General features: G+C 46.4%; 1 protein-coding gene across 7 annotated transcripts in view; it reads left to right on the top strand.

The window, feature by feature from the left end:
• The window catches only part of AKAP13 (A-kinase anchoring protein 13), a 213876-nt gene that overhangs the window by 76590 nt on the left and 124364 nt on the right, over nucleotides 1-12922 (top strand). For all 7 annotated transcript variants that reach the window (XM_032194918.1, XM_032194915.1, XM_032194919.1 and 4 more), the window contains exons 5-6: nucleotides 289-436; nucleotides 11061-11357. In XM_032194918.1, the coding sequence (XP_032050809.1) occupies nucleotides 289-436; nucleotides 11061-11357 (445 nt within the window). The remainder of the gene's footprint in view (nucleotides 1-288; nucleotides 437-11060; nucleotides 11358-12922) is intronic.

Genomic DNA, 12922 nt, shown 5'->3' with positions numbered 1-12922 from the left:
TGATTTCCCCATGTGAAGTTGCTATTTTGAACATACCCCGGAGATTTCTATGTATCTCTTCCCAGAGCCATGCTCAACATATTTTCTGGCTGGTTGGCTGCCTATAATGCTTGATAGTCTGGCTAAGAGGCGTGCTAAGGCTGACTTGCATATCTGCAAATTAGGATGGGCCCCAAGTCATGTGAAAGGAGTGCAGGAACAGAAAGCAGCAGCCTCGGGGGTAGAGAAGTTTTATTTCATGCAGTTCTTGCGAATGTAAACCTAACATATTTTTGTTCTTTTTCCTAGGGTGACTCAGTTATTACCGTGCAGCTGACTGAGGAAGATAAAGTTGAAGATGATGTAGTTTTCTACTTGGTCTTCACTGGGTCAACCGTCCAACACTGCACAAGCACAAGAAAGATTAATCCTGGGAGTCTGGAGACAATTTCTCCTGGTAAACAATTGTCTTATTTTGCGTACCAGTGTATCCATCCATGATACCTACTTAATTGAAGTGGATTTATATGTAATTCTGTTTTGGTCATCATCTTCCTCGTTTGCACATTCATTGAGGATGTGTGGTTTGGATTACTGCTTTTGCCTTTTAAAAATCTCTTGCTTGACTTCACTGGAATTAATGACTCTGAGGTGGGAATTATTTAATGTGTAACTATGGGGTTCTATTGTTGAAAATACAAAGTTATATTTACACATAGTAAAAACCAACAATTTAAAAATGTGAGCAAGATGCTGGAGGACGCATTTACAAGGTTGGAGATGCTATTGTCCAAGTGGTGTGCAGCTCGTTAAGAGATATCGGTGCTTAGGATCTGCTTAATTAACGTGGTGATGTTCATTACTATAGGCCTGGTGAAACACGGCCCTTTTCCCTGAAACCCTGCCACGCAGTTCATTCAAACACAGCGCTTCTGAAACTCTTGGGCAGGCAATCAAACACACACCCGGTGCTTGGTGCCATCCCTCCAGCGCCAGGGGCTCAGACAGAGTGGTTTGTCACATTAAAGCCCACCACTCTTTTGCAGTTCAAGCAAAACAAAGCAAATCAGCGCGGCGTTTCCCTTCGGTGACTTCGGGACCGTGGGAATGGGCATGTTCCAGGCTGCGGTCCCTGCCATTAAGCTTTCCTTCTGACTTGTTGCTATGCAGCACATTGATCCGAGTGTGAGAAAAGCGTCTGACATTTCCACTACATGCAGCATAGCTGATGTGTTTGAGTGTATCGCTTGGTTTTGTGATTTATTTATCTAGTGACTAGTTTTAGGAGATGTGCATGAAGCACAATTCGGGCTCAGGGCTTTGCTAATGAAATAGGACGTTTCCTGCTGGCGATTAGCAGCTAGGAGTTGGCCACCCCTTGCTCATTTCCGGCCCTTTCTGTGCTCTCGGGGTCGTTATTATTGCCTGGGAAGAGAAGCCTTTTTACAGTTCTGGTTCCTGGAAGCTGGTGCAATGGGTTAGGTCACCGCCTGTTTGCTCCCAGCGTCTCGCAGCCCGTGTGTGCGCGGGGCGCTCTGGGGCTGCGGCAGCGCTGCTGGCGGTGACCTCATCTCCCTGCGGGGACCCAAACGGCCGAATTGCCAAGAAAGGAACTGAAAAGATGCTGTGTTCGTCCTCGGCCGCTGAAGGAACCAGAATACTTCATGGGATTTCCGGGCAGCAGTAATGCTTTCCTACAGCTCTTGCCCGGGCATCCTCTGTGCCACGGCTTGGCTGGTGGCCGTGCCTCATCCCCTGCCACTGCTTCTTCCCATGTCCTGCTGGCCCCAAACCTAAGGGAGCTGCTAGGGCGGGTTCCTGAGGCTCTTTTTGTCACCATTAGTCTGAATAGGTGGGAAATCTGACTGCGCTTCTGATTCAGAGGGAAGGGAGGTAATTGCTCTCAATTGTTCCTTGCTTTATAGTGTTTTTTTTTTGTTGTTGTTTTTTTTTTCCCCTGGTTTCAATAGAGTTGTGATTTCGTTGCGTGGGATGCTCCACAAGGATGGTCGCTGTCGTAAAATGTGGTTTAGATCAGGCAAATACTGAGCAGGGACCTCAAGGAAAGGCAGTCGTGTGCCTGCTAGCCAGAGCGAGGGAAGAGCTGACACCCTAGATGTAAACCTACCATGGCATAGCACCTTCTGCTGTGCTCATACCTCATTTTGGAGAAACTACCAGAGTTAAAAAAAAAAAAAAAAAAAAAAAAGACTTCAGTGGTGAAGAAGACGCTGGGCAGAAACAAACTGGGAGGAGAGAATCATTTTATCACGCTGACACAGATGTGTTTGTCCAGCGTTACTTCAGCACCGACTACTCTGATTTTAATACAGCCCTGACTTATTTCAGCCCAGCTCTTCCTCCTCCTCCTTCCTGCACCCTGCAGTGGGTCTGTAATCGCGTGTTTACATCGTAAATTCAGCCAGTTGCCTTGGAGATGGCTGTGGTGACTCACGGCTGGCGTTGTTTGACCTCCCTGCAGGATTAGCCATCAGCAAGAGGCGGTGTGTGGGAGCCCAGCCCTTGTTTAACACCCGAGCCTGGGCAGTCAGCAAGTGCTGTGCCAGTAAACTCTGTAGGCAGATTTTAACCAAAACTTTGTCCTTCTCCCAGCCTGGACCTGCTCGCCTTTACCTCCATGCAGCAAGAGGAGTCGCGCATCCCTAGGATGCTGCAGCTGCTGGAGGGGCGAGCAGGGCTCTGGAGGATGAAAGGAGGGCTGAGTTGTAAGAATGGAGCCAAGCCCCTCCACCAGCCCACCTCAAACCTCCTCTGCATCCCTTCTGGCCTCGCAGCTCTTCTCTCATCCTCTTCCCAAGGCCTCACAGCTCCATACAGTCCCCAAGGGCTTCAGACAAAATCCCCCAGGGAGCAGGGGTTACAGGGGAGCTGGTGTTCTGCTAAAGCTAATGTAAAGACAAAAGACTGATTATTTTTTTTGTTCTCGACTTTGTCAGGAGTTTTGGTGAAGTATGGGGGTGTCAGAAGCAGAAAGGGAAATGATTTGATTACATCTGGTGCCAAAATTAAGTAGAATGTTTTAGCAAAGCTTTCAAAGGGAAATCACATTTAAAAAAAGAAATCTCGACAACTCAAGGTGGTTTTAGATGAGAAATTAAGGAAAATGAAATGGAAATATAAACTGTCAGAATACGTCCTAGATTTTTGCATGTGAAAATTCTCCATTTCCTGAAAGGCTTACCTAAAGAAAAGCATACAACAGCAGTCAAATGACTGCAGCATTTTATATAATTACTGGAGCAACCTGCCTCTGCCTTATCCTGTCTTTAGCATCAGCTTTAAACTTCGGATAGATAAAGTTAACAGTACTGCGCAAGTATAAGCTTTTTATTTCACAATAAAAGAAAGGATATCAGATTGTAAATGTATGGGAGCAACTTCTCCTCAGAGAAAATGTTCAATTAAGACATTAGATTTTGCACTCTGTTTGCTAATTAGCTTGTATCCTCTGTCAGCGTGCGGCTCCCTGGCTGATGGTGTGCCCCTGGCAGTGCTGCTCGTGGGATGGTGCTGTGGAGCCTCCCACGATCAGTGCCTTAATAATTAATGAGTTGCACAAGTTAATAAGGAGAGAGAACGGGCTTTTGTTTGCCCATGGCTTATGTTAAGAATTTCTGGGGTGGCTGTGCCCCCTCTCTGCAGCACTCGCTAGAGCATCTCTCGAACATTGTGTTCAGTTTGGGGTGCATTTCCCCACGCAGGGAAGATGATTAAAAACTGTGCTGTTATTTTACAGGAGTGTAAGTTTACCACATGCAGCTGTCAATCTGCAAGTATTGAGCTTGAAGTGAAGGCACCTTGAATTCTGACAGCCAGGTGCATGTGTGTAGGAGAGTCTTTTGGACAGGAAAGGACTATAAAAGTGACTTAAAAGTAAGGAAAAAACGCTCGCTACGGATGCAGTAAGATTGTGACTCATACTAAAGGAAAAAGAGAGGCAAGGATTGGACCCAAGAGGCTTCAGGGGTGTCGGATGTGTCCTGGTTTGCTGCCTTGTTTGTATCATCAACAGAATTTAGCAACTCCTAGTAGGGACATCGAGAGGAGCCCAGCATAGTCGTTAATTCTTTATAGATAATTAAGTGCGTATCGTTTCAGCCTCGGTGCCTTGAGAAAGGCACCTGAATATGTAGCTAAATGTAGATTCAGAAATCACTCAAGGGATGGAATAATACCCGTGGTTTTGCACTTGCTCTGACGGATGGGCTGGGTGGTTACAGGTGGTTGTCCTGCCCCACTAGTGGCTGTGTCAGGAATTTAGGAGAAATAGTTTCCCCTTGTAAGAGACAGGTTCTCAGCTGATCTGATCGTTCATAACTAAAACATCAAAACAATCTACTGAGTGGCAAGAACTGGGCAGTGAATTTTTTGTGTGCTTCCAATTGCTCTTTTGCCAGACTAAGAACAAATCAGGTTGTATCCTATAACTAAACTTCTGTTTGCCTTAGTGAAAAGGTACCAAAACCTGATTTTACTATTGCTTTACAGTGACTATTAAGATGCTTCAATTTCCAAATGATCTGGTTCAAATTTTCCATAATTTAAGAAGATTTCCTCTCTACCAGAGCTACTTAGGAGTTGTGCAGAACTATTTCAAGCACTTTCATCGGGCTCTTCCCCTGTTAAGGTCCATCCGCGTGGCAGGTGGAAATGCGGTGGCACTGAACCTTTCTCTCTTTTGGATATCATTAGTTACCAAAGCACGGCCACTGCATTTTGGGAATTAAGAAAATACCAAAGTGTAAGCAGGGAAGGACACGGAGAAGTGATGGCACCTCTGCTGCTGTGGCTAAACTGATGTTGCTGCTGACATGATGCAGTCCTTGTTACTGTAGTGACTAAGCCTGCTGTAATCACTAATACAGTTTTCTTTCCAGCATCTCTGTAGGGTAGGGAGGGTAGTGGAGACACTGAATGGCCAAGCAAATGGCACATGGTGCTACAGAAAGTCTGTCAAAGCAAGGAAGTGAAACTTGATTGCAAGGCAGCAGCCTCATCTCCTGCCTCTGCTTCTGGAGCAGTTTTTCCCCCCTGAAAAACAAAAATAAATGAAGCCTCAAAGCATGGTCCGGCAAACAAAAGCAGAGAAAAAGCACGACCTCATCCCCATTTTCTTGAGTCAAAAGCCCCAACTGCAGTGTGCAGCAGGGGCAGCTCAGGACCAGCAAGCTGTTGGGCAGATTTAGGGAGAGCTTCCCCAGACATGTTTGGAGGAGCTCACAGAAAGAAGCCTGTGGTGCTGTGAGCTGGCGTGCTGCAACTGTGGCTGCATCATCTAGCATGGGTTTGGCTTTGTGCTAGAAATGTGGTAGCTGGGAAGCACCAGGGAGCCCAGTGGAGCAAAATAGGGAGAGACAGGTACTGTAGGTGCTGTAAATGCAATGCTGCAGCAGCTCGTAATCAGACCAGGGACGTGAAGGAACAGCACGTCTGTAAGCCAAGTCACTGAAACAACAGCTAAGGTGATCCTGCGTGGTGTGATGCTGTCCTGATGCATTATATGGCCACGAGCCTTCTCAGTGTAACACCTTCACCACTTTTTCTGGTCATCTGACCTCAAAAGTTAGGGGATCCTTGCCTGGATTTCAAAGGGAAGGAGAAGCACCATCAGAGGCACAAGGTTTCCTGCAAGAGTGCCCGGCTGCCAGCGGTTTCCCCAGAGCCATAACCCTCCTGTGAGCTCCAGTTGGCCCAGTCCCAGGCAGCTTTCTGTCCAGGGTGCAGCTCGGGTGGAGAAGCAGGTTCTGGTTTTTATTTATTTATTTATTTTTGTGGTTCTGAATTTGTATAGCTCTTTGTTTTTTTTTTTTTTCCTTCCTTCCTTTCTGCTAGTTGAAAGGGTAAACTGAAATTAATTTCAATTAGTTTGGAAATATTTTCATTTCAAACTTCTATTTTACTGTGAAATCCTTTACATATGTTCATGCTTTATTCTCTCCTACCACAGACTCTGTTTTCCCTGAGGAAACGACTTTTCATAGAAAAAGCTATATTTCATGAATTACAATCTTTGTATTGGTAGACCAAAAGGGTAAACAACTTGCATAACAAATGACCACTTGGCAGTACCAGTTGTGGATTTTAAAATACTCTTAATTATGAAACAAAAAAAAACTAAAATAGAATAAAACAGTGTAGCCAAGAAGACTTTTTGCAGTCCATCCTCTTTGGTGTACTTAATTGCTCTAGGCAGCGCAATTAAAAGGAAATGATGCCAGTTCGAGATGACATCAGTCACAGGAAAAAGTGATTGAATCTGCATTGAAATTATTTATGAGGTAATGTGTGGGGTCTTACACTTCTTCAGATTTTTAAGAACCTCTGCAGCATAAAGGACCTTAAAAAATCTTTCTACGCTCTCCATATGCGTAGCACAGGGTTTAAAATGGAAAAAAAAAAAAAAAGGCTCCTGTCTGTCACTGGTACAGTGCCTATGTATTTCATAAGGTCTCTTGTGATGCAAGGGGGAATACAGTAACTGTAAATCCACTACACACTTCAAATACAGGCTCTAGTTTTCAGAACTAGAATTAGGGATTTCTGAAGGAGAAAAGAGCTCTTTCTCAGATGGCCACAGGAGAGAGATCCCTTGACTTGCCTGTCTACAAGCCACCAGATGGCAACATCTAGTGGATGCAAACACAAGCTGTTCCAGGGGATTGCTGCCTGTCTTCCCTGTCCTGCTTTTAAACCTCCTTGTGAGATGTCTTCAGGCTCAGCCCCACCACGGTGGCTCCGAGGATGCAATTAGCCCAGTGGTCCTTAGTCACCTACCAGGCAAACCTAAACACATGCTTCCAGCAGGGCTTTAAATAGCCGCCCAGGCTGGGGGCCCATTGTCTGCTATCTCAAACGTGAAGTCTGAAAATAGGGGGTTTGGACAGGATTTCCACTTTCAGGGCAGTGGGAAATGAAATCATGTTTTAGTAAGAGCTCTGTTTAGCAGCGACAATGTTTTGTCTCCATGTGTGCCTCGTTTAGTGGTGAGAAGCCTGCTAAGGGTCCCGCTGCCACCCTTTTAACCACACCCCAGGTTGATGACATGGTGTCCCTTGGCCGGCCAGGTTTGTGACCATACATTAACCTGTCTGCCAAGCCCTCACAGCTCCGAACCTCCACCTTTTATCCTCCTCGTTGTTTTGCAATGTTATTGCGTGGAGGAGGCAGCGCTATCGGACCCATGCATCTCATCTGAGCAGGGATGAGCACAGAGAGGCCAGAACCCCGCGTTCCTCACTTTTTGTTGTTGTGCATTGCCCAAAGCAAGTTTCACCGAGTGGCCCGGGAAGGAATTCCGTAATTGAAGAGCTGTTGTCTTGCTTTAAACAATTTTTAAAGTATGGGTTTATGTGAAGATGAGGAATTCACTTTATCATGACAGAAGCAACCGCAGTGCCCATTGCTGCATAGACTGGAAAGTTTTAAAATTTCTGTATTTTTCCTGCAGTTTGTTGGCACGGTAGTAGCCAAGTGCTTCTAAATTTGGAGCAACAAACTGAGGAGAAGGAGAAATGGGGTAAAATGCAATAGAGGAAGAATTAGGGGGTGGGTGATTTGACTTTTGTCACGGTTAGGCTAGCACAGAAATGATGTAACTTTATACTGTGGCAAAAACTGTACGAAGAAGAGAACAGCATGTAGCCTGAGACATCAGCGTGGTAAAAACTCTGCCGTGTTTGTTGGAGGAGGTAAAATTCAAGATGGAGTATTGCCGGATGATAGCAATGTGGCCGTGGTCAGGATTTAACCATTTGCTTTTGCTCTTTTGGCCGGGGGTCCGGGTTTCTGGAGGCGACCGAAGGCAGTCAGCGTTGTGCGGCGTTGCAAACCCAGTTGCGCTCGAAAGCTCTGAGATGTCTCTTGCAATTTGTGGGTGCACCCACGTGCGTGATTTATTCAGCCCCCTGCGTTTTTCAGCCTTCTAAAAGGCAAAGCTTTGCAGACAGCCTATAAATAGGCTCGTCATTCACCCTGACGCACCCGGGTTTTTCACCTCTGTGGTGAGTCAGAAGGGTTTTGTTCCTCTCCTGGAGGGGAGCGCAGCGGCGGGCAGCCGGCACCCTGGTGCTTGTGGCACCCCATGCTAGGAGAAAACCCCGCTGTCTGCCTGCTGGAGCAGAAAGGAGACAATTCAGAGCAATAGCCTCCGTTCCAGCACTGCCCTGAGCTCCTGCTGATCTTGGGCAAGTTACTTAACCTCGTAAAAACAGCTTTGGGCTTGTTGTGCAGATGATAACCACTTATCTCCTGAGAGTGCCAGAAAGCTGAGCTCACTTCTCCTAACGCTGCTCAACGTGCTCTGGGAAAGGGGCTGTTGAAGTTCAGCTGCTGGTCCAGGCGCAGGAAGCAGGGCTTTGATGTGGACTAAGCCCGGCCCCACCAGCGGGTCATGCAGAAGGTCGTGTGTGCGCGCTCGGCTCTTCGGGCCCTTTGCTTACGACGTCCATGTAGCTGTTTCAAAGCAGGGGGCAGAGACCTCTTGAGCAATCGTATTTAATTGCTCCTCGTTCGTTTGAACTGCTTGCCAAAGTCAGAACCTGTCCCAGACTCTTCCCCCCCTGAGCCTGACATCTCCTCGGATGCGGGGAAGGAGAACATCAAAGCGGTGTGAGGGGTTGCCCTTCAGAAGAGCATTCCCCAGGGCTTGGCAGGATGCTCGTTTGATCCCATCAGATGGACACAGGTTGTCGGCTCTGTCACCTCGCTTTCAGGGCCGTGTTAGGTGCTGGTGGGAGTTAGGAGAGGTTGTCACCTCTGCTTGTGTCACGTTGAATGCTCCTGCATTCATTTTGCAGGAGCCTAAATTGCATTTCCTTATATTTGCTGCCAGCCTGGCACTTCACCTGTGCCCGTTTAAGGAGACCACGTTTCTTGACTGAGGTTTCTCCAGTTGTTGTCATGACTGAGCTCTTGCTGCCCCACAGAAGGGTTGTTTGGCTTCATCACAAGGAAGCAACCGTCCTGATGAGTTTCTCCATCACTGCTAGCTGGCCGTGTTTGCCTCCAGCTTCAGTCCTGAAGGACAACCGGCTTCCTGGCAGAGTGGCTGTGTTCTAGGGTGTTGTGCAGATGGGATTCTTAGGGGAATAGAGAAAAATAGTTTAAAAAATAAAAATAAATATCAAAGGTTTAGTTTTTCTCATGCTATTAGGCAATCTTTTATTAGGATTTTTTTTTTAACTTTGCATTCTAGAGAAGTTGCACTGCTTTGCATGAGGGAGAGCCAAGTTCACAGCCCTTGAGTCAGCTTTCGTAGGATAGCACGGTGCTGTTCATGCTGCCTACAACTTGGGATTTTGTGGAGGTTTTAAAAAGTGCTAGTAAGTCTTACCGTCTCCTTATTGTGATACTCAAAGGAAGATGAGCAAAGGGATGTCAAGTTCTGAACTGCATTAAAGGGAAGTTCCCCCAAAATTACACCTTCTGCCTTGAGTATTCAAGGTTTCTGCTGTGAGGACGGATGGAGTTTGTTCATGGACCTCCTCTGGGCCACCGAGGTCTCTGCCACTGCCTGCCCTTTCAGCTGGTGACGGACTGAACTCTGAACACATGTCCATATTTCCAAGTCCTCGCTGCTTTAGGATGCAAGGAGTAACCGCATCCCTTGCTTTTCTCCAAGTGAGGCTTAACCACAGCTTCCAAAGAACAGAAAAAAAGGACTTCTCACCCTTACTCTTAGTTGTAGCATCAGTGCTAGTTTGTCTGTTCCTTCAGCTTTCACATCATTTGTCTCTGAAACATTTCCAGCTGCACTTGCTCTCCTTAGGAAGCCACACAGCCTTGTCTCAGACAATTTTGGTGCTGCCCACAGTGTCCTAATAGCAGTTTTGACCTTTCAGTTAACTTCAGGATTGCCTCTTTCAGCAGCCAAACCTGTACAGATGCTCTGTTCAAGAGCCTCAGAACAGATCTGGGAGGTTGGCTGAATGGCTGCAGAGATTAGGGACATATTTCCCTTTTGTGAGTGAAATCAACGGCAAAGGGCCCTGACACAAGAAGGAAACTTTCCCACTGACCACAAATAGGGGCTTAAATAGAATTTTCAAGCCTTTAAAAATAAATCGTCATTTTGTATTTAATTAAGTCACGTTTCATGAATGTAGTAGGATGCTGAGGTCATGGGCAAAAAGAAGCTGTTCCAGTAATTAGCGCCGGGTCCATGCTGTTCTGGCACAAACAGCGCTGATGTCAGGCTGACACTGGAACAAGGAGCTGTGCCGCACGGTGGGCTTGAAACATGAACCTTACTATTGAAGGGGCACGTCTGACAGTTGCCAGTGCTGGCTGTGTTGGGCACATAGTATATTTTTCCTTTTAAAATTGCCAAATATCTTTTTTCCTCCTCTAAACTTTATTTTTTAAGCTTCTGGGTCAGTTAAAAGTGTTGCCACTCCAAGGCATCCTTTCTCTGGCTTCCTCTGCCCTAATTAAATAAAGCTACCGAGCTTCTACCCGTCTCTTGTTTGGCAAATATGGCAAGTGGCCATTTCCAGGTTTTTATTTAGCAGAAGCAGCTTAGTTTACTTCTGTCTTTTAGGCTGTGCCCTCCTAGTGATTGCTGCTTTGTAGGTCTGTGTGTTAGGTGGCATCGCAGTGGTTGTCGTCCGAGCCAAGTGCTGGGACAGCTTTTGGAGCAGGCAATTTCACGGCACCCGGGTTCTAGTTTCTGGTGAGTTCTTGAGTCCTATGGAGCTGGAAAAGAACTTGTCTGACCATATAATCTAGCTGGTTGGACCATTAATTTCATCGGTGCATTGGCAAAATCTTTACTTGAATTACCTAGTGCTCTTGAATTTGCTTGTAGCTGATCAAAAATAGTCTGGTCAGATCAGAGCTGCTTTAGATATTTATGGATTTAGATTGCAACAAATAAAAAGAGAGGAATTACACATTCCTTTTAAGATCTACAAGAAATACTTGTCTCTGCAAATATATGTAAACTCCCAAGAAGGTATTTAATATAGAGTTGTGACCCTCAATAACTCATGCTTATCTGATTTAATGTAAAGAGCATGTGTGATTCTCTCTCCTATACCATTTCCCTTGGTTTTATTTTGCAGGCCATGACTGCTGTGAGACGGTGAAGGTGGTACTTTGTGCCTCCAAAGAAGGCCATCCCATTCTGGTCGTGGCAGAAGAGAGTTTCCAGTTCATCCAGGATGAAGCCTACGACGCAGCCCAGTTTCTGGCCACCTGCGCAGGGAACCAGCAGGCACTCATCTTCACCCGCTTCTTGGACCGGTCAAGACCACCCGCTGCCGACGTGGACTTTTTGGATGAGAAAGTGGCTTTGGCATTTCGACACCTGAAGCTGCCGGCAGAATGGAACGTGCTGGGAGCAGACCAGTCCCTGAACGGTGAGGAGCATGGGGGCACGCGTGAGATGGGGCTGGGAAGAGAGGTAAAAAGTCATCTGCTTTGGGAGCCATCCACATGGCTTTCAAAATATGCATTGGTATTCGTTCGCAGAGGTGGGACATGATGTACCCCGTGTCCTACTGCATCTTCTGCGTCCTGTGCTTTGCACTTCAGACACCCCAAAATGCAGAAGGCACGGATGTTTCCTCTGTGTCTTCTGCTGTAAAATAGGGCACGCTGTGGTAAGAGGTCAGTGTTGTAACACCCACCCAGGTGGGGATCCCTTTGTGTCTTTGCAGTGCTGTGCGTGCATCAGCATCGTGCTTCTCAGATTTCCTGAAATAAATGGGTCTGTGTAGGAACCGTAACGTCCTGGGGAATATTAGCCTTGTGTCACAGCCTCAGCACGTTGATGGATGGTGGTTTTACAGCACAGGTGCAAAGGGATGCGATATGTCCAAAACGCATCTTATGTCTCTTGGAGGAGCTGGCTGCCTGCCTGCGGGCAGCACAGTTGGTGTGCGAGCACCCCGAGGCTTTGTCCAGCATCCCTGGTTGTACGGCCGTCTGAGTGAACACAGATGTTCCCCAAAGTGAGCCTGGATAATTTTGTGAATAAAAGAGAGTAGAAGTGGGAAAGCCCGACTTATATTAGCCCTCAACCACAGCAGTGAGGGCTACTGAGCTTATAAATAAAGGTCAGTGCTGGCCCAAAGTCTGTGATAAATGCAAAATAGAAGAGTGGGAGCATTTGAGGTGCTGTAGCATGTCCATAGCCTTGGAGATCTGTTGGTTTTATCACAGAGGAGCTTTAAGGAAGCATGTTGGGGCACCGTGGGGCTGGTTCTAGTGCGTACAAATTATTGCTGTGAATTTTGGGAGTATTTTGGCAAAAAATTTAACGTGGCTGTGGGGCACCCACTGTCTCTTATGGGATACACCAGCACGAACACTGGAAGAGGAGTGGGACGTGGTTTGTTCAGCGCAGAGGCTGCAGTTCTGCTTGCCCTGACGGGGTTTTCTGCAGGAGTTTTTTTTTCTGCTTTCTTTTTCTCTGATTGTTTTTGTAAACATGAATGCATGGGCAGGCAGCTGAAGCAGTGTTAGCAGACATTCAAAGATGTGATCATATTTAGTGGTTTCTGGATAGAAATTCTGACGCTGTTGTCTGTTTACCAGCAGATAAACACTTGGTAGTTTTTTCCTGATGTTTCTTTTTGCATTTTAAAAAGTTGTGATAACACAGGCATTTCTATTTTGTTTAAGTGCTGAAAACACAGTCAAAGACTGACAAAGCGCTGTTAATTAATGAACATTTCCATTGAAGCTCTTAAGTGTTGCTGACTTTGCAGGAAGGCCGAGATCTACTTTTCCTTTTTGACTTTGGTTACTCTTAGGAAAATCAGTACTTAGGGAAATCAGGCCGTAGGGTTTCCACTGATTTGCTCAGCATACACTTATGTGCCTGAAAGGCAGGATGGTGTGGGGCTGTGAATGCTAATGGACCCGAGCAGCATCTGTTACATCTTACAGTGAGGAGGGGGAGCTGAGCGTTTTGGCATCG

Source organism: Aythya fuligula, chromosome 11, assembly GCF_009819795.1.
Source record: "Aythya fuligula isolate bAytFul2 chromosome 11, bAytFul2.pri, whole genome shotgun sequence".
NCBI classification, from domain to species: Eukaryota; Metazoa; Chordata; class Aves; order Anseriformes; family Anatidae; genus Aythya; species Aythya fuligula.
The sequence above is the reverse complement of the archived record's forward strand: the minus strand, read 5'-3'. Positions and strand labels throughout refer to the sequence as shown.